General features: G+C 42.8%; 1 protein-coding gene across 2 annotated transcripts in view; it reads left to right on the forward strand.

Annotated features, from left to right (window-relative positions):
• The window catches only part of GNE (glucosamine (UDP-N-acetyl)-2-epimerase/N-acetylmannosamine kinase), a 248,260-nt gene that overhangs the window by 140,860 nt on the left and 85,009 nt on the right, over nt 1-22,391 (forward strand). For both annotated transcript variants that reach the window (XM_078676535.1, XM_078676534.1), the window contains exons 3-8: nt 5,551-6,002; nt 8,625-8,777; nt 15,959-16,171; nt 17,385-17,472; nt 17,564-17,774; nt 19,627-19,756. In XM_078676535.1, coding sequence (XP_078532661.1) covers nt 5,551-6,002; nt 8,625-8,777; nt 15,959-16,171; nt 17,385-17,472; nt 17,564-17,774; nt 19,627-19,756 — 1,247 coding nt within the window. The remainder of the gene's footprint in view (nt 1-5,550; nt 6,003-8,624; nt 8,778-15,958; nt 16,172-17,384; nt 17,473-17,563; nt 17,775-19,626; nt 19,757-22,391) is intronic.

A 22,391-nucleotide genomic window follows, 5' to 3' on the forward strand; every position in this document is an offset into this window, starting at 1 on the left:
TATTTACGCTTTATGTGAACGCGTTGGAGCCAGCCCTCAGGGGCGTTACAAGCGACATTCCACGTGCAGGAGAGCAGGGGATACCAGTTCTCCTTTATGCGGATGACGCTGTTCTCCTTGCGCGTACTGGGGTGGGGCTTCAACGACTCCTGGATGCCTTTGAATCCTTTATGGGCTCACTTGACCTGAAAATAAATGCAAAAAAATCGCAGGTTATGCTCATGGGCAGGGCCTCTAGGAGACCCTTTCATAAAACTTTTCTTTGTGGGCAGGAAAAGCTCGCACGTGTCTCCTCCTTTCCCTACCTTGGGCTCACCTTTGACGACAAAGGTAGCTGGGGTCCTCATGTTACAAGCAGAGCATCTATGCTGGCCAGGACATCTGCTGCCCTCCATGGGTTTTCTAAAAAACTGGGGGGTAGGCCATTTGCAGCTATCAGTAAAATATACAAGGCTAAATGCATTTCACTTGCATCATATGGTGGCTCATTGTGGGGATATAGGGGAGTGGAACCCATACAGACAATGGAAAACAAATTTTTTAGATCTGTCTTGGGCGTCCCCCAGTCAACCCCGGCCTATACAGTCCACATGGAACTGGGGGAAGGCTACATCTCAGACCTGATTAGAATAGCACCTTTAGTTGCTTGGCTGAGGATGTGGCTGAACACAGAAATTCCTCTTAATCACACCATAATGAGGGACTGCTTGAACCTAGATAATGTACACAGGATTAGGTGGTTGATGTACATTAAGGAAAATTTCTTGAAGTTGGGGAGGCCTGAACTTTACACTGCTATTGATTCTCTAACATCAAAAGATATTGTTTACACCAAAGTTGGAATGAAGGAGCTCCTAACCCTGGAGAGGGAAGAAATTGAGCTGAAGAAACCCTGTGTCAGGGCCAGTGTACTGCTGGCTATACCCAACGGTCCTGACAGTTACCTTAACGTGGTGACCCATCCCTACCACAGGTTTATTTTAACTCGTTTTCGATTTAATTTGATACATTTTAGCTTGGGTTTTTATCCTGTCTGGAGTACCCCAGAAAAGGCTCCACCCTGTTCTTGCGACCATTTTTCTGAGCAAAGTACTATGCACTTTATAATGTTTTGCAGCCACTATAATGAAGCTCGGAAATTGTTTCTTGTACCTATACTCAAGGAAGCAGGATTTATTTTAGTTAGACCTGCTCTTATTTATCTACAAATGCTACAAACTCCCAGGATTATGTTTTACGTGGCTAGTTTCCTGGTGAGAGCTATTAGAAGCAGGAATATCAGACTTAAAAATGTATCTACTTGCCTTTGTAGTATAGATCAACACTTTAGTTAGTACGTTGGCTGGTGACCTTTTGGGTCAGCATTCTTAGAAAGCACTGTAACAGGGCTAGTAGTTGCCAGTTCTAATCATTTTGCTGGGGACCCCTTTAGCATTTTTACACTTTTTAAGTCTAAGTCTTTATTGCACTTTAGCACTTTTGCACTTTAGCACTTTGTACCAGTTATGCCGATGTTAAAATGTAACATTGTGTATGTTGGTCTTTTTAACCTGTTATTCTTAAATTGTTTTTAATTGTTTTTAATGTATGTGTTGTTTGTATTTTTGTTTCATATATTTGCCATTGTCTTTGTATGATATTAAATTATCGCAATAAAGTATTTGACTGGCCAAAAGTTCTGCATGTTTGCCATGCCTTGTATCTCACAACAGTGTCCCAATGGGCATTATTAAGGCAGCAAATGTGTCAATCTTACAATACTGGAACTAATGTAATTATAAATGAATTATAAAACAGGAGATCTGACCAATAATGATACAATAGATATTGATTTTAATCTACTAACAAGTTAATAGTAGCTGCATCAATTATCATTACCAGACGAAAAGTGGTCAATGTGCAAAATGAACACAGAGTGCTCGTGAGGTTCGTGTTGATGGCACACAGTGAAGCACAGAAGGTTTTAGAAACTACGAAAAGTCATGACATTTCAGTATTGTGCTTGAGTTAATAAAAAGGTCAACATTTATGTGTGTGTCATTGCACAACAAGTGTCCTTTTTCAGCGGGAAAACTGTTGACGGCGTTTCGACCTTCAATTTTTCAGATTATCATCAGGACAAACAATGGAGAACAAAAGTATTGATTATTGCTTGGACAGCAAAGGAAAATGGCAAAAAAAGATTTTTTTTTGTAACAAAAGAAAAATGATATCCACGTTTTAAAGGGTAAAATCGGGGCATATCTCAAGTACCTGTGTAAGTTCCAAAAGGATACTTTAAGGAAAAAGGGGGATTGAGATATTGAAAAAAGTGCACAAGCTGTGTCACACCAAAGCGAGAGATATTTATGCACTTAAAGAAAAATTCAAGTTGACAAGACTTGTCAGCACAAAAAAAAGGAAAAGAAATGGACACAAAGACGTGTTTAAATAGTTGCAAAAGGGAACCGAAAACTGTCCATTTTGTAGAAAGGCCGTGCAAGTACTTACAGTGGGTGCTGAGTGCAATGGGGCCTCTGTAATCTGACCAATGATGGTACTCGTCGGAATAATTTTAATCTGGTTAAAATGAGGGGAAACTTGAAACAAAAACATATCAACATACGGACTCATGAGTAAAAGTTCAGGTCAAAAAAAGAATACCATCTTGAGGGATAAGTAGTCTAATGTGGCGTCCTGAAACAGGGTGCTAACAAATTGTGGCGTGTGCATGCCAGAGTCCTGATCCAAAATAAAAACATGGTGGACGACGTAGTGTGCGACATACCTTACATCGGAAAAAGAGCTAGAGCTCTCACTGTCCGTGTGGGGGGATGCTAGAAATACTAGCATGCTTCAACACGTGTTACTAAATGATGCTTCAAAGAAATGGTACCTGAAATTTTATGGTAGTTTAACAAAATGTTTTTTTCCTGCTTTCATTTTATTTTGAAAGAGAAGAATCATCAATCTTGCTTTCAAGCTTCTGCAAATATTTGCATCAAATCAGAGAGCATTCTGGGAGCATTATACATAGCCTCATATTGCTAAAGTCTGAAAATGTGTGCACACATTTTTATACTAGAACCACTGTCAGTAGTGCAGTCGGAGATTACAATATTTACTTAGAGCGCTAATCCTAATGATAAAGGCTTTCAATTAATGAACCATTAATACAAGTTTGAACAGCATAAACACATGGGCAAAAATATTACCTTGAGTGCAGACGGTCCGTTTCCCTGATGCATAATGTGGTTGTGCAAACTGGCAGCCAAAGGGTTTGTGCTGCAGGGGGTTGGGCCTACTTGTCCTAAAGACAAAATACACATGAAGGCGTGCTCGAACAATATATCCTGGGCGTCGGGCTATAGGAATTCCACATCCATGAACTGTCTGATATACATTCTGGCTATTGTGAGTGTCACTACAAGTCTCAGGATGTAGTCTGTATCCTGTGATTCTAGGCAAACCTCTTATTCCCTCTGTGCCTACAAAAAAAAATGTACATGCCCTTGTGTAATGTAACGTGCTTGTGTAAAGCACTCCAATACCTTTGGTCGAGTTTGTGCTGTTAGCGCTATAAAAAAGTTGAAAAAGAAAACCGTTACCCTGTGCTTATGATTACAAAAGATGCTTCAAGTAAGACGTGCATTTGCCACTCACTGTTAAGCTATCAGATGTGAGGCGATGTGGCAGAGTTTAGGATGGGAGACTGAGAGCGGTAGGGACCGAGTGAAAATATGGGTACTTGTGTGAAACACAATTTAAAAAAATAGGTCCTCAAACTGGAGCAGTGGATGGACACAAGTACTTTGTCCATCCTCTGTGGAAGGTCTAAACACAAGAAGAGGCATGATGCATGAGTACCATGGACAAATCAGGACAATGGATATGAGACCGACGATGAAGTGAGCAAATGGGAAGTCTATCGGCAGGCTGAAGCCGTCAGATTAAACACAAGACGTCTTTTGAGACCGTGCATGCGCTGTCTTGCCTCGGCCTAAAAAGTATGCCCCCAAATTGTCGGTTTCAGAAATAAAAGCTGGGCACTTTCTTTACTATTTGTTTTTGACATTACAGCCACATGAACATATTGTCAAAATCTAGGAATCTTTACTTTAAAAGAAAAAAGAATAAAGGATTTAAACACAAACATTCTCTCTCTCGCTCTCTCTCTCGCTCTCTCTCTCTCTCTCTTATCTGAAGAACATTAGTTAGCATTCAGGAGAAAATTCTTTTAGGTTTGAGAGGATTTGAGAAGTGAGTTGTAATCTCACCAGAATGGGTTTTCTGCATTTGACAGACATCTATACCGTCCTCGCCAGCCCTGGTACTCGCCAATGACAAGGCCACACAAGAAGCTTAGTATAACATGTCGTTATTCTTCTGCGTGTAACCGCAAACTCAACATTCTAAACTTGCATCACTTCACTATGCTTCAACGCTTATGTCACAGTTTTACCACAGAGGTTCCTTCATTACAAACTTGCATGTCACAACACTGTCCACGGTCTACTATAGTCGTACAGATTTCCATGGTTAAGGCATAGTGCAGATCCTGGACCCTTTATTTATATTAGATTCAGACATGTAGGTGGATTTAATATTTGATAGTAGAAAGTCGCTTTGCCAAGTTTTTTGCTTTATTATGTCATTGTAAAATGATATTATCTTCATGCAAGTCTATTAATCGATGGGGCCGGTTTTGGAGATCAAATCACAATTGGAGACTGCTTTCTTCACTGTTAATCTGCCGCTTCCTTCTGTTTCACTGCCTTGTATGCTGTTGTAGTTAAATTAAACAAGCATAACAGAGAATACAAATAAAATGTAAACAATAAAACATTAAAGAAATAGGTTTCATTGCCTTAAAAGAGTAAATTACAAAAGACGTTCCATACGAAAACGATGCATCCAAAAAATCACGTTGAACTTTGAGGTACGACCAACTCCATCTAAATATCCCCATATACCGATCCTATTGTCACATGGTAAATTGTCCTACCACATGGTACCCATTGAACCTATGTAACAAGAACCATTGCAAATAAAGGACATAGAAGTATTCACTGTCCATCCTTCATTGATCGAGTTCAGGCGCAATGCCTCCTACTGGCGATATTTGCTAAGGAACAGGGAGAGACACAAGTGGGGGGTTGCATTGCAGGCGGGTATGTGTATCTTTGGTCTCATTACTGCTTTGAAGCTGTTCACTTTAAAGCCCACTGTGTAATGCTTCATTAACCTACTAAAAAATGGAGGTGATGGCTAATTCTGCAGTGTTTCATGATGAAGTGACAGGTGATTCTTAACTGTTGGAAGGGAATGAGAGCACACCAAACAGTTCCCGAACCACCAAAAAGATAACATTTTGTTATTTCTTGCAATATTGCATGCATTTTATTGTAGGCATAAAGGCCTGAGCTGTTACAGTTGGCATCAAAACTGTGCTAATTCCATGGCTAGCTGATGCTTGGTATATGCCCTGTTTCTGCTATTAATTATGTTCACTGTTTGCTAATTTATGCCCAATGTAATTTGCTGAGCTCGAATTTCACCTTCTTTCTTTAGTAACACCTACCGTATGATCGAACAAGATGATTTTGACATCCAGGCAAGATTGCACACCATTGTCAGGGGAGAGGATGAAGCCTCCATGGTGGAATCGGTGGGCCTTGCATTGGTTAAACTTCCTGATGTGCTGAACCGCCTGAAGCCAGACATCCTCATCGTTCACGGGGATCGATTTGATGCTCTAGCACTCGCCACATCTGCAGCTCTGATGAACATTCGAATTCTCCACATTGAAGGCGGTGAAGTTAGTGGGACCATTGATGACTCCATCAGGCATTCAATCTCCAAACTGGCACATTACCACGTGTGCTGTACTAGAAGCGCAGAGCGGCACCTGATTGCCATGTGTGAGGACCACGAACGCATCCTTCTAGCTGGGTGTCCTTCCTACGACAAGCTCCTGAATGCCAAAAACAAGGATTATATGGGCATTATCCAGACATGGTTAGGTGTGTACTCAATTAGTGATTAGTGTTTTCTGGTCTGATAGTGTTCTTTTCCCTCCTATGCCCCACTCCCCACCCCCCAACATAGTGTTTGTCAACATATTGCTTTTGTAAAGCCATTTCTGATTGTGTTTGGCCAGCAGATAACTGGGCTCTGGAAAAGCTACTCGAAACATTTTAGAAGAATTTAGGTGTTCTCGGAGTTGTGAATGTAATGAATTAAGAGCAATGAAACCACCCAATCCATAGACCAGGTGTAACTTGTAAAACTGCTCTGTACTGTTCACTGAGTGTTGCCAACTGTCTTTCTGGAAACCACCTCATGAGTGGCATGGGTGCAATGATTTCACACAGCAGTTCAATAATTGGTGACAGTCGTGTTCTTGCCTATTTGATAGTTGAATTGTCGGACTCATTGCACAAGAGTTCAACTTTAGTACAGGTGGAATTCTCATGTAAAGAAAAAGCTTTTTTTTCCCCCGGGAGTGAGTTTTGGTTGTTTAATAAAATTTGGGGGTTTCCTCTAGTAATAGGAAGGCCTGGAAGCCAATCTATTAGAATCACGCATGCTATTACCACCAAAAGCGTTTACCATGCATTGCCTTTACTACTGAAGTCATTACCACGCATGTGCTTTTACTGTACATACCTTTACAACGAAAATGTAACTATATCGTAGGTAAGTTGGAAAAAAAAAAAATATATATATATATATATATATATATATATATATATATATATATATATATATATACACATGAAGAAAAAACACTCATGAGTGAATGGCACGAGGACACAGCGGGGATTATTTCGGGAAGCTTTTATTCACTTTGAAGATCAGCGTAGTGCATTTCAGCTCTCAGCCTTCCTCAGACGCCTCCTTTTGCTCCGGTTCCCTCCTCTTAAAATACTGTGGCACTCCCTTACACGGGAGAACAGCTGACTCTGCTCCAATGGGATTCAATGTAGTCAAATGCGAGCCTACAGCTCCCAGCATGCACCATGTTGGAAACGGGTGACAGCCGAGTCAAATTATGCCCGAGTTAGCGCTGCGTGTGCCTCGCAGATGGGGGGCTATGTTGTGGCAGGTGCACGCCGTGAATTTCACTGTGTTTAGGGCTTCCCTCTGGTCCCCAATGCCCCAACCACGATCATGGGACAAAGCGGGCCGTGAAACAAGCTATAGTGAGCTTGCTTCCTCGTGCAGTCACAGGCCACCAGCTGGCAGCAGCCCAATTTTCGCGGTGGTCCTGGGCAGAATCAACACCTTGATACGTTGCAGTTCATGCCAAGAAGTTCCCAGGACTCTTATTGGACGGGTCTTCATATATATACATATATATATATATATATATATATATATATCTCCTCCACCATTGTACTTAAAAACCGTTCTATCATTGTACTGCTCCCCCCCCCCCAATCACGTGAGCTAGACTGCAGCATTCTATGCATTATTGACTAATTTGTAAGTCCCATGTTGGACTTGCAGCACTAATACCCATATATATATATATATGTATATATATATATAAGACTTATTCACCCATAAACTCGCCCACCCTAAAAATACCCTTACCCCAATACCTTTACCTACCCCTAAAACCATCCATACCCACCCTAAAATACCCTAAAAATACCCTTACCACCCAATACCCTTGCCCACCCAAACCCTGAAATCATCCTTACCAACCAATGCCCCCTGCCCACCCTAAAAATACTCTTGCCACCCAAAACTCCTACACTCCCGAAACCCTTAAAATACCTTTACCCAACCCTAAAAACTCCCATACCCTAATAAATTCAAATATATATGGCGGTTTAACTTAACTGTGATGTACTTAAATTTTTGTTGTAAAGGTATGCGTGGTAAAGACTTGCATGGTAGTGACTGCATGGCAAAGGTTGATTTCACTCCCCATTGTTGTGCCAACATCGTGGAGTTGGCCTGATTATATTTTCCACATTTGGAGATATGTTAAAGCAGGCGAACCACTAAGGGACGTACTTGCATTAAATCTTTTACTAATGTTCAGTAGACTGATATCTCCCAGAGTCTAGTCAAGCTCAAGGGACTCTCTGACATTATGATCCCCAGCACAGGATAGAAAGAAACAGCAATAGATTAAAGAACGAAGAGAAAACCCACGAAACACACACGATGGAACAGGTGCACCTAACTTTACTGTTGGTATAAAGCAGCATAAACCCAGGGTTGATTTTATTTTTTAATATTTATTATTTTATTATGTTAAGAATAAAACCATGAAGTTTTGTATTTGTTACCTGGCATACCGTGTGCTTGTTGCAGGCATGCTATCCTTGCAATGGAAGCCTATTCTGTAATCCCTGGTACGATTATACTGTCCATGTGGCTTTTGCTCAGTCTGACATTATTTATGAATGATAATCGAGTTGGGTATTCAGAAAGAAGAAATCCACAGCAAGATGCACAATTTAGGCAAACGCCGCTTTTAGAGAGAGTTTGTCGTAATACAGTAAAAAAAGTAAGTTCTGTATTCAGTTACACACTGACCGCAGAACTGATGGCTTCATCTTTCAGTGGAGATATTTCCAGGAGCTCGATATGAAATAATGAATGGGTGCGTGTGTTTGTCCTAACAGGCAGCAGTGTGAGACCTGAGGAGTACATTGTGGCCCTGCAGCATCCGGTGACCACTGACATTAAACATTCCGTGAAGATGTTCGAACTCACCCTGGATGCACTCATCTCGTTTGATAAGAAGACGCTGATTCTCTTCCCTAACATTGATGCAGGTGAGGAACAGTGCTGGGGCTTCTCATTGGTTCTCAAGGCAGCCTTGCAAGCAACGGGTCCATCCTTTGGAGTTGATGTGGGATGTGTGTGGGTTCTTTTGAAGAGAGCAGAGGCCAGAGGAGACTTTTCAAATATTCAATAGGTGGCATTGCTTTTACCCTCCTGCTTGGTTACTGATTATACCCTTAGTACTTTCTCTTTCCTCTGATCATCTGGATTCTATATTAAATAATTAGCAACGAAGGAATGCTCGTTTGTAAATTTGCATCTGTGAACATCTTTATCCCAAGTTAAATGGAAAACCATGCTTTAAAAGGCGGGGCTTACAGCCCTGCTGGAATCACTGTCCACTCTTTACCGCACATTTTGGGGAATCTGTCATAGTTCAGCCAACAAAATACTCCTGTTAGCCCAGCTTGTTTCTACCCCACCGCCAATAGATGATTGCCGTCTCTGCTAAGTGTCACTGCATAACAAATCAGCATTCCATGTTTGCATGACTTGGAATATACACCAGCATCCCTGTGACAGACCCCTTCCTGCCAGATGCTGAAGCAGCTCCTTTTTAGGTCTCGCCTGTCGATGCGCATGCGCATCGAGCAAGCGAGACTATAGGGGCTCATCCACACTTTATCTAACTTGCAAGGAATCGTGGCGATTCCTTGCAGTGCCCGTGACTTTTAAGCTCAATGCGCATGTGCATTGAGCTTAAAAGCGCGTGCACAGCCGCCCGCATTCCTCCGACACCTTTGAAGTGAAGCTTAGCTTCACTTCAAAGGCCCGGCTTGTTCACACCCACATGCCGCTCTGCCCCGCTCCGCCCCCTCCCCTGAGTCATCCTGCCTGCCCTCGACGTTCCCCCCGCCCCCTCCCGCCACGCAATGCCGAGAGCTTGTTGTCACTTTGATTCCGGCTTAATGCTGAGGCTGCTGCCCAACGCGTGACGCATTTGTTAAATGAACCTTGATTGAATGCGAGTTATATTTAATTTAATTTGCAGTGTATTGGTTTAATTAAAGTGACTGTCAGAAGAGAAGGGCGCACACACACGGTGTGCCTAAACTGGTCTCTGCCCTCGCGGCCCTGGCGTCTCTTTTAGGATGTTACCTCGCTGGATTAGTCTTTACACTGATCATGCTTCGAGGCGCCCCTCTCTACCTCATGTCTTAAATTTGGCGCCAGTCCTCGTCCTGTTCTACAAATATTATGACTGCTGCAATTTATACCACACTCTACTGTCTTTACTTTATTTATATGTAGGAACATTTTAGGAATATGTAATATGTATGTCTTCTGTAAAGCGCTTTGGAACCTTTGGCTAATGTCCGCGCTATATAAAAATGCTGTGCGGTTGACTCTCCACCATCCCCGCCATTTCTTTTATGAGAGGCGTTCTTGGCCCGCCCCGGGGTCCATTCTCTGCTGGAAGAGGCCCACCTTCTTCAAGTATGGCAGCGCGCCTTTCTTTTGTCATGGACATCGAGGCTTGCCTTCAAACACACTTTTACTCTCAGCGCGGTGCTCAGCAACGTTTATGTGACACTTAATACACTTGAGGAGTTATTGTAGCAATTTACATCCGGCAGTATACTTAACTACATGCAGCCCTTCAGCATCAAGAAATGTGACTGGCTCTGCGGCAGAGCCTCTGCCCCAGTCCATTAAGCCTCATAGAGACACCAACCTGACCCGTGACTGTTTATGCTCCAGGCCAGAACCTCCATTGAGATGTCAGTCATGAGACTACCTTCCCCACAGCCCCTCAAGCCCCATGGAGACATGAGACTGACGTGACTTACTCTGTCCGGGCCCTAACGCAACAAACTAACATACAAGTCTTGAAGCGTTCCCGTTTTCCGGACTATACTGCAGTTCAGCTGCTCAGCAAACCGAAGGATCCTATCTTGCACACTTGTATTTTGCAGGTTTTTTTTTTTTGCAGTTTTGATATAGCGCAAATTCAACTCTAAGCTATTGATTGGAACGGTTAACATGGTACCCGTTACATTGCACAAGGACAAATTTGGTTTTTGTAGGTACGGATAATGATGCGATTTCCCCAGGATCACTGGATGTCGAGCCAACCCCAAGATTAGAACCTGGTTCCCCCGCTCAGAAGTGGTTAGCCCAGACTGATGTCACATTCTCTCCCCATGGCCTAATCTTCACAAACCCGTGTGAAATCTCGAGGGGAGCTGCGAGGTTTAAAGGACCCGCTTTATCTTTCTGTAAAACGCGCTCATTCATCTTCTGTTTGAGCTGTAATTGTTTTGTACGATTCTTTCCTTTTAATAGTAGCTTCTCCTCTTTCTTAGTGACCTTTGGAATTGTAAATGTATGCCAAGGTATCTATTGCTGTTAGCGTGGGTAATACAAGCAATCTCATTTATTCATTCATTCAAATATAATATTGCGCATCCCCAACTTGCTGACCCGTCCTGTGTTTAATGGCTGTAGAGCATCCCCAACCGGCTGAACACGTCCTGTGTTTAATGGCTGTGGAACTATTGATCTCTGTGTTACACATATAGCCCCTGCATCCAGGTACATGGTACATTCTACAAATATTATGACTGCTGCAATTTATACCACACTCTACTGTCTTTACTTTATTTATATGTAGGAACATTTTAGGAATATGTAATATGTATGTCTTCTGTAAAGCGCTTTGGAACCTTTGGCTAATGTCCGCGCTATATAAAAATGCATACATGCATAAACTTATAAACAACTCGCACTATGTATTAATGCCTAAATAAACATACTCCATGTCGGACAAACTGGTACATGACAGAAGAACGGAGCAAAGCAAGGCAAAGCCCGGACTAGCACCCTGACACCGCCCGGAGTGTATCGTACGCTACAAGTGCCTTAAAGAAGAACAACCATTCGTAATAGTATTGTAATTCAACCCAGCGCACCGATGACAGCGCTCCTCAGCAGAGAATTACAGAAGAGACAGTAAGAACATTCATAAAAAGCCATAAACACAGCAGCTTGCCTGTTAATTAGATTGCTTTCTTATAACAGCTGCTAACTATCCATGCTTTGCAAAACATTAAAAGGTACCTCCCACTGTTAGTTCAGCCGACCGTCTCTAAAAACCGGGACATGACCTTAATTTCCTGAAATCTGCAGGGAAGGCTGGAGAAAAACCGGGACTGTCCGGGCAAATCCGCGACGCCTGGTCACCCTATGCTATTGAACGAGGCTATTCTTTGTAAATTGCATAAAACTGAGCTTTCTCTTTCAGTGCGTGCGTTTACTCCACATAGGTATCAGTAGGTGCCACTGTGGAGGAACTGTGCATAGATGCCTGTCAGACCCCGTCCGTGTACATTGTGTGTGCTTGTCAGTTTTTGACTCGAATGGTGTGTTCTGGGTGTGCATTAAGTGCACTTGTACATGTTGGCTGTGCCCCAATCTGTGCGTGCGCTCCTTATGCGCGGGCGTCTCAATATACTTTATTTGTGAGTGCGCATTTTGCATTTGAACGTAAGCACGTGTTTGTGACTGACGCTCGCAATCATCTAGCCCTGGAAGTGCCCCTGCGTGACTGGTGTCAGCACAAGCCCTTCCCGAATCCGTCTGTTTCTGTGTTTATATCTCCTGCGTGTGTGGTGTTACTAGGCCCTGGCGGCTGCGTGTACTTCAAGCTACCTGCGCCCTGGCACATCTGAGGTATGCAAGTACAATTTCTTGATTGAATTTAGGGCAACCCTTCTTGACCGTCACACCAATGGCGAATCCATCCTCACCCTCCACTCCTCACCCTCCACTCCTCACCCTCCACTCCTCACCCTCCACTCCTCACCCTCCACTCCTCTCCTCACCCTCACTCATCCTCACCCTCCACTCCTCACCCTCCACTCCTCACCCTCCACTCCTCACCCTCCACTCCTCACCCTCCACTCCTCACCCTCCACTCCTCTCCTCACCCTCACTCATCCTCACCCTCCACTCCTCACCCTCCACTCCTCACCCTCCACTCCTCTCCTCACCCTCACTCATCCTCACCCTCACTCATCCTCACCCTCAACTCCTCATCCTCACCCTCACTCATCCTCACCCACCCTCACTCACCCTCACTCATCCTCACCCTCACTCATCCTCACCCTCAACTCCTCATCCTCACCCTCACTCATCCTCACCCACCCTCACTCACCCTCACTCACCCTCACCCTCACTCATCCTCACCCTCACTCATCCTCACCCTCACTCATCCTCACCCTCACTCATCCTCACCCTCACTCATCCTCACCCTCAACTCCTCACCCTCACCCTCACTCATCCTCACCCTCACTCATCCTCACCCTCAACTCCTCACCCTCACCCTCACTCATCCTCACCCTCACTCATCCTCACCCTCACTCATCCTCACCCTCAACTCCTCATCCTCACCCTCACTCATCCTCACCCTCAACTCCTCATCCTCACCCTCACTCATCCTCACCCTCACTCATCCTCACCCTCACCCTCACTCACCCTCACCCTCACTCATCCTCACCCTCACTCATCCTCACCTCATCCTCACCCTCAACTCCTCATCCTCACCCTCACTCATCCTCACCCTCACTCATCCTCACCCTCACTCATCCTCACCCACCCTCACTCACCCTCACTCACCCTCACACAGTGCAATAGGTCTCGGAGCATTTGAGTTAGAGCTTTTAGAATTGTTTATGGCTTTTTTTATTTGTAATTCTTTAGCATTGGCTACAGGAAACAAAAATGCTAAAGATTTACAAAAAAAAACCATAAACAATTCTAAAAGCACTAACTCTAATGCTGCGAGACCTATTGCATTTCCAATGCTTGTTTAAGCAGTCAGTAAGGTAGTAAGCAGCCTTCCCCACTAGTCTGGTACCTTGGTTACCCATAATCTGTAGTCACGTGAGAACTGGTGTGTTAAATCAACAATGTTATGGTAAGAGCAAAGTGGCAACATCTTTTTACAATAACTTCAGTTTGTTAATTGACTGTACAGTATGCTGAAGAGCGGCAGTCCCTAAAATAAGTATGATCTTCAAGACTCTCAAGTCCGCAGAGCTCTTTTATATTATTTTGAAAATTATTTTCGTTACTTTCGTCAGGTTGTTTACATTCTGGAATTGTATGTGAGGATAGTGATGTAAGATGCAGGATTTGGTATGGTTTCATGATTTTTCAAACATGTGCTTTCTCATCTTGACAATGGAAATACTATATACGTTCCCCTTCCCAAATCCCCTACTGCCTTTCTGAAGTAAACTTTTCATGCTTTGGCAAGATTGGTATCTGGGCTAAGAAAAATTAGCACGTTATTTTGATTCTGAGTGCCGTCCACTGGGTGCTACTGGAAGCAAAAATATATTCCAAGATGTGCTTAATTGTGTGCAGAGTTTTAAATATTTAACAGCTGTCAGGGACCAGAAGAAAGCGACTGTCTCTAGGAGAATTGCACCAAAGGAAAAATGAAGGATTCACCATTTTGGAGCTTGTAAAAGTGTACAGATGTATGTGATGGAATCCCATGCATATTGAGATTTGAGTGTTTATCTTGTCTAAACGTTCAGAGTAACCCATGGCAAACCATCAGTGTAAACTGGTTACCTGGAAAACCTTATTTTGCCTAAAGAGTTTAGATGAGAAGTGACATTTTGGACTCCTCCCTTTGTTCATCCTTAATTTTCACCTAGTCTGGCACATCACTTTAAGCGCTGCATTTACTTTGAAGAAAGGTACAAGGTTTAAGAAACAGTTTTTAGTGTCGTGAGCATGGGGTGGATATTTGGGGAGAGCTTTAGATTCAATCTGAGGACTTTTTAGAGCAGAACACATTAAAACCTGGGTGATGGGTGTGAAATAAGTGGCAGACAGTATCTGGCTCTTCATGATGAGTGGTGTCAGTTAGTGCGTTGTATTGGAGATAAGAGGGTGTGTGTTTAAGGCGATGAGAAAAATTGATATTAATGGTGAACCGGCATAGTCATCACACTAACGTGAATCTGCCTCAATATTCTTGCTTTATCTGATTCCTCTAGGGTAAACTTAACATTCCATAACGCAAACAGAGGCTCTTTCTCGCTTAGATGGCATGTCCTTGACTGGTCTACATTCAAGGCATTGTTAACATCTACTTTGGAACTATGTACGTGTTCTCTTTGTTTTTACTGAGGCAGCCGCAGGGTCTCTCCAGGATTATGTTCCCATTTTGACATAACCTGGAGATTAAATATTAAGGCTTGCCCTCATGTTTTCGGTAGCTACTCCTGGTTGGATGCATCAATAGGATGGTTGCTACTGTGTAACATGTTTGTTCATCCATTCCAACTACATCTGTTGCTGTTCACCAGGCCCTTGCCTGAGTTCTAACCTCCCACAGAGATAGTAGGGGCTGAACAAAATCTGTAAATTAGATGCTAGTGTTGTGTCTGTACTTTCGTCCTTCCATTTGAAAGAACCCCCACTTCAATCTCCACTACACTTGTCTTAAATACAACCCTTCTGGTCATCCATTCCTAGAAAGATATAGGATGTGGCACAGACAACAACATATGCATCCTTTGGTATGACCCTTGTGTAGTTGGAGCAACAATAACCGCAGTGTTTACTGGTTAGCAGCACTCGTATGCATTGTGGATGGAGTGTAGTAAGGGTATACCACTAGAGATCAATAACTTATTCATTTTCTCAACATGAATAGCCTCTGCATAAGCACTTGTTGCCACGAAGGCAATCACCCTCTGGAAAGGCTCATCAGAATGCAGCATTTGTATAAAAAAAGATTTCAGCTGAACTAAGTGTAGCTAGTCCATAAAGTCGATAATTTTTCTGTAAATGCTTTTGCCCAGGATCGGTGCTAATTCTCAGGCTCGAAGAACCTACTCAGCTAAGTGGTTATTGCAATACAACCCACCTTCCACTGGTGGCGCTCTGTTCTAACACTGTTCATCTTCAAGTGAGAGCCAATGACTGTGCTGAAATAGGTAAACACGACAGTGATGGTTCTTTTAACTCTTCTTTAGATTTTACTGTGAGCAGGCAGGCTGCCACCCTGACACTGGTGCACTGGGAGCTCCATAGCCTGCTTCTGCATTTGGGTAAAATACATCTGTATGACAAACAGCGCACCCACAGGCGTAAAAAAACAAGTAAGCAACCACCACTGACAAGGCTCTATTTCGTTTTCTATTCACAGGTAGCAAAGAAATGGTTCGAGTGATGAGAAAGAAGGGAATCGAGCAACATCCCAATTTTCGAGCTGTGAAGCATGTTCCATTTGAGCAGTTTATACAGCTTGTGGCTCATGCTGGATGCATGATTGGGAACAGCAGCTGTGGCGTTCGAGAAGCAGGAGCCTTTGGAACCCCCGTCATCAATTTGGGAACACGTCAAACTGGGAGAGAAACGGGTATGTTCATCTTTAGTTGCATTTTGATATACATCCTCCCCACACGTATGTTGCATTTCCTATGACATCACTCATAACACCACTGCAAAACATTTAGGACTCCGTGCATTAAATAATTTAGATGTTCTCAAAATTACATGGTTAGCAGCCCAAAATGGTTTTGGGCCAGAAACTAAACCATTTTGCAACTCTGTAAAGCCGTTCCAACTTGCAAATGAAGCTTGCGAATTATTTCTAGCCGAGGCGCAACAATTATTTCCATTAATATTGCAGGAGATAGAGGAGTATCAATGAATGACTGGGATGTTTTTCATTGAAGGGTTCTGAGAGACATCAAATAGTCCACAAGAGCAAAGCTCGAGTTATATATTATGTCACTCAGAACCCCAAGACGAAAAACATATGTTACTCACTTCATATCATGGTATAATTTTGTTTTAGATGGTCCCTAAAATCATCAGTCCCTGCTTGCAGCTGCTGTGCAGGGACTGAAGAGTAATGGGATTCCATACATAATGTGGCTTCATCTGCATGTCTAAAATGTAAAGTAAAAAAAACTGGTTACAGCCAAACTATCTCCCTCTGTGCTACCCCACCCAACGCCTCCCAAAACTGTGTCCACTGCCCTCCAGCAGTACAGAGAGCCAGAACTGCACTGGCAGGCTCTCAAACAGGCCTGTCAGAGCACTCTGGAATTCCTTTCACTCCGCAACAGTGAATAACAAACTATGTTTCCCACAGTTGCTACGTCAAAGCGGTGAATGGCTAGGTGTAGAATCTGTCGTTCACACTAGTGGCACTCAGTAAGATAACTAGTACAGTGAAAATAGTAGGTACAACTGGAAAACAAATAACGAATGAAAGTTCAGAGTCTATTCCAGATTTTCTTTTAATTGTACAGATAATGACGACAAAAAGAACAATCAATTTTGCTTTCTCAAGTCTGACCATCTCTTGTTTAACCACTATTGCAAATTCAACTCATAGCTACACCTTGTCAGCTTGTGAACCATGTCCACTCCACAGACCTTGCCTGACTCTAAATCACCTGTCTTGGATTCCCTGTGCCCCCTTAGACTAAACCCTGTGGCCCGTGCCAAATGAAATCTTATTTGTCTTTTGTTAATTTTCTTACTAGTGTAGTTGCACTTACATAAGTGGTGCCATTACAGCACAGCTCTGATCCACAAACCATTTCTTTGCTGTGTCTCAGGTGAAAATGTTCTTCATGTTCGTGATGCGGATGCACAGAACAAAATATTGCAGGCACTGCAGCTCCAATTTGGTAAACGCTACCCAGGGTGAGTTCGAAATAATGATTTACTGCAACAGTTTTCTCTTGTTGTAGATGGTTTGGTTGTTTGAACATTTCTTTTGGTTCCTTTTGTCCAGTTCAAAGATCTACGGTGATGGAAATGCTGTTCCAAGAATAATGAAGTTTCTCAAGTCTATTAACTTGAAGTCGCCATTACAGAAGAAGTTTTGCTTTCCTCCTGTGAAGGAAAACATCTCTCAAGACATTGATCTCATACTTGAAACTCAGAGTGCGCTGGCTGTGGATCTTGGTGGAACTAATTTGCGAGTAGCAATAGTCAGTATGAAGGTAAATAAATATTTGACCTATTCAGCTGCCTTATCCCTTGTTTATTCAAGCTCCGATATTTCTAGAAAGTATGTAGTGTCCTTGTTGCAGAAAGGCATTTCTAAACTGTTCAGGCACAGTCCATTGAGGACAGTAAGACAGCAGTGGCTGGGCTATATGTCTGCACAAATGAGCGTGTTCCTTATATCAAAAAAACAAAGTCTTTATTCATGTTGCTCCAAGGATATGAAATGGCCACCACACTCCAGCATAGGGAAGCAATGCTTCCCACAATAATGTATAATAGTCCTGAGCTCCGTAGTGTTAAGTAACACTGAATTCAAATTTTTCCCAAATATAGTCCTCCTAATTTTCTCTATGTTCGCCTTCTGAATGCATTCAACAAATGTATCAGTTCTGTAACCCAACACATGTTTCATAATTAAGATGCTTCAATCAATGACTTCCTCAGGGCTACAACAATACATTAAAAATAGTATATCCGTACTAAACAAAACTATTCCCCATCACCGCACCAACGGTGTAATTTTCTTTGGAAAGGAAGTTTCCAGTGGCAGAGGCCATCCAAATAGGGCAAAGGGTACACATCACAAGATAAGACAATAAAGGACACTACACATTCTTCGGGAACTCAGCATTGTCTTTTTCACAAATAGGCATTTTGGAAGCTATTTTCCTAGTGGTAATCACTACTCAACTGGGCCAAACTTCTTTGTGAATCCTGTGGGTCGGATTTAGTCTTTAACCTTAATGCTATCCTTTTACTTGAGTTTGCTGCTTTTTCTGGATAAACTGGAAGTATTAATAATTTTCCATATTTATCAGAGAAGATCGCTTGAAGAAGGAAATTATGCTTATTTCTCTATCATGGCAACTTACAACGATTTCATAACCTGCCCTCATCCTGTCGAGTCTTATTAGGATGGTAGTGGATGAGAGATGGGAACCCTGCATCCTGGTAAAAGTAAACTCTCAACCAATGTCAGTTAGTGTGGCTACTCAATAGGTAGGGAGGCATTTATGTGTATAAAATGTTTTCAGAAGAGAGATTTATCTCTTGGTTAGACACTTCAGGAGCCCACCCATAGTCTACCTATTAAATGCTTGACTAATCAGCAAAAGTTGCATGATGAATTCAGATTAGAAGTAACCTTTCCTTCATTGTGACCACTAAATTCCATGATTTTCAAACGCTGCATGACATATTTTCTAAAAGTTTATGCAGTGTAGGGCAGCAAGCAAAGTTGCTGCATTGTATGAAAGGGAGAGCGCTGAACAGCACCAAATCTTCCAAGATATGGCGTTCTTCAGCTCTCTACCTGCACTGGCGCACTTGAAACTGCCCAGCTCCAAGGCAGGCACCCTTGTGCCAGGCTGTTGGGTGCCTGTGTTACAGGCACGATAGTTGTTTCTGCACGCATAGAAGGAGCAAATAACAAGGAAAAATAAAGATATTCCCCTCGTTATGACTCGCTGTGGTAGGGGCACCCTTTTGAAGCAATCCCAGGTTCTCTACATTTAGTAAATCTGGGATTGCGTCCAATTCTATGGGTGGATGCATGAGCACTCCCATGCTCCACCCATGGAATGCATCCCAGAACTAAAGGTAAGGTAACACAGCGCAAGCTGAGGCGTTGCATTTCTTTACAAAGTTACACAAGTCAGCGCTAATAGTCCCTTGAAAGGCTTTATAAATCCCATTTAAGGAGTTGTGTTGCCTTGTGAAGACTTGTCACACAGGGACAGGGCAAGTCCTATACAAAAAAACTAGGTCTACAAAACTAAGCTCCTGGGAATGATGAATATTAGCACTTGAACATGTTTGAACGGTTTGTTGTATCTCCCCATTCAGGGTGAAATTGTCAAGAAATATGTGCAGCCTAACCCCAAAACCTATGAGGATCGCATGGAGCTTATCCTGAAAATGTGCGTTGAAGCTGCTTCAGAAGCTGTACATTTCAATTGCAGAATTCTTGGTGTGGGTGAGTTGTTACAAATTAAAATACTTATGAAAGTTCTCTTCCTAGCACCATGAAACTGTTCCAATGATTAAGTGCTTTTCAAGATCAACATAACTATTGTGAGGGCCACTGACATTTCGAGGTAATTGAGGACCGCATTAGGCTGCAACATTGATTTAATTATGTGGAAGGAAATTGAGAATTATGTGGCTTACTGCAGTAAATTATGTGGCAGTATTATCGCTCTGTTTTCTCATTATAATATATATTAATACTGTCCAGCGAAAGTTTTCTCATCATTTGGTGCCAATGTAACACCGGATTGTAGCAGCCAGCAGTTGATGGGTGACCAGTTAACCTTCACAGATGGTCTGCCACTATACAGCACTACATACATTTGATCTGTTTGAACTAGTTTCTTTGTAAATAAAGCAGCAGATGGTGAATTATGTGGCAAGTACTCAAAATCCATAATTATGTGAAAAATTCTGCAATATTTCATAGTTCAAGATCTCATACTCAAGTCCATACTTGCCAAGTCAATTTAGGGTTTCTTACATTATTCTAGAACACTCCTTTAGGGTTTCGTACATTATTCTAGAACACTCCTTCGATTTTAGATTCGTGACTGTTCTCTAATTTTCTCATCAGAGCAAATTTATCTCTGCAAAAACCACCTTGCCCTAGAAGTAGACTCCCATCCACTTTTACTTGTCTTGGTCAGAACAGTCAAGTGCCTTCTAGGCATGATGGCCTCCTGCATTTCCATAGTTGAACACAATAGATTACATATGCCACTGTTACAGGAATGTCTTGCGCAGCTATTGTCTCAAGCAATGGTCATTGGGGCGATCTAGTGTTGAACAGATACACGCTTCTAGCTCACTGCAGTGGTGGAACACCAGCATCCTGTTGCAGGGGTAGCCTTTTTCTCGACTCAGTTCCACAGGTGACCATCATAATGGATGCATCCCTGACCGGGTGAAGTGCGTACTTGCAGGACCTGACTGTCCAAGGCTAATGGGAGCCCAGGCTACAGGGCCTCCCCATCAATTTCATGAAACTGTTGACCACTCACCTGGCATTGGTTGTTCTCGTCCCGACAGACAATGTTCTACTTTCAAAAACAGTGTGGCACTCTGTCATCTCAGCTCTCCGCATTTGGCTGTGGGCTCTCTGCCGCAAAATTCATCTTGTGGCGAAGTATCTCCCGGGAGTAGACCATGACTTTGCCGACCTCCTTAGCAGGATGTAGCAAAAGGTTCATGAGTGGGAACCTCACTAAGAGTCCTCCTCATCCACTTCTAGCGGTGGGGGTAGCCTCAGATGGACCTCTTCACTTCCATCAAATGCCTAATGACCAAGCTTTTCCTCCAGGTTCCCGCACCCACTGTCCATTTGCAATGCACTATGGATGAATCAGTCCGGGAGATTTGCCTACATTGTTCTGCCTCTTTCTCTACTTATCCAGTATTGGGGTATCTTTCATAGATTCACATGCTTAGACTCATCCCCGCCAACGAGGTGGGAGTCTCGCGCTACAATAAAACATATACATTACAGTCATAATAACATCACACCATAGGCTATAGTAGATGGCAAAGTCACTACACCAGCCTATCTTAGTCCTTTTGCAAAAAGAACCAAACTTGGAAACCAGCCAATCAGGCAGCAGCACCCACTTAGAACCTTCCCCACAGAGAGGCAAACCCTCAGATTTTCTACCACACCTCGTGTGTTAGGGAGTCTCCCTGAGCTCTGCTCAGTTTTTTCCTTAAACCTTTTCTTCTTGAGAGAAAAAATGTCTGATTCCTCCAAGAAATGCTCGTTTTTGGCCTGTTCTTCCTGTGGGAAGAAGAGATTACACTTTGAAGATCCACATAAAGAATGTATCTATTGCCTCTACCCAGCTTACAAGGTCAAGGATTGCAGGATTTGTGAACCTTTCCAGCCAAGACCTTGAAAGATCGAGAGGGACGTCTGCTGGTTTGGCTGGAGAAGTTGAAGGCATCATCTGAAGTGGTATCTGAAGGAGATGGCAGTAGAAGTCCTCAAGCCTCCACCCCCTATCCAAGAAGAGGGATAGATATGGAGATCCTCCTGAGAAGCAGAGTAAGACCCTGAAGAAATCTCACTCAGAGATTGGTCCCTCTTCCTCAAAAAAAGAGAAATCCTCATTCTCTTCTGAGGTAAAATCTGGAGAAAATGTGAAGGTTTCATTGAAAACGACCTCAAAATCTCTTCCTGAGCCTCCGTCGACATCTAAAACATCATAAACTATTGAGAATAGAGATTCAAATTACAGCACTCCTAAAGGTCACAGATATTTCAGTCTGGGCTTGAGTATTACGCCCTTAGCAAGACAATTCTAACTGTCATAAAGAGTGCAGAACAGAACAGAACAGATACTCCAATAGGTGATCCAAATAGGTGATCCTGATACTCCAAGGTAAATTATAATAGAGTCCACTTTGAATTTCTTCAATATTTTCTTTATTGATATTTAAATTTCATAAAATAGATTCTCCCAGCATGTACATCACCAACACGTGTTTCGTCCCACACAGAGACTTCATCAAGGCATAAATATAGTAGAAAATTATCTTGTTTGTTTGCCAAATTGGTGGACGCAAGCTGCAGTCTATACAAGGTGGGG

Source organism: Lissotriton helveticus, chromosome 2_1 (assembly GCF_964261635.1).
Source record: "Lissotriton helveticus chromosome 2_1, aLisHel1.1, whole genome shotgun sequence".
NCBI lineage: Eukaryota > Metazoa > Chordata > Amphibia > Caudata > Salamandridae > Lissotriton > Lissotriton helveticus.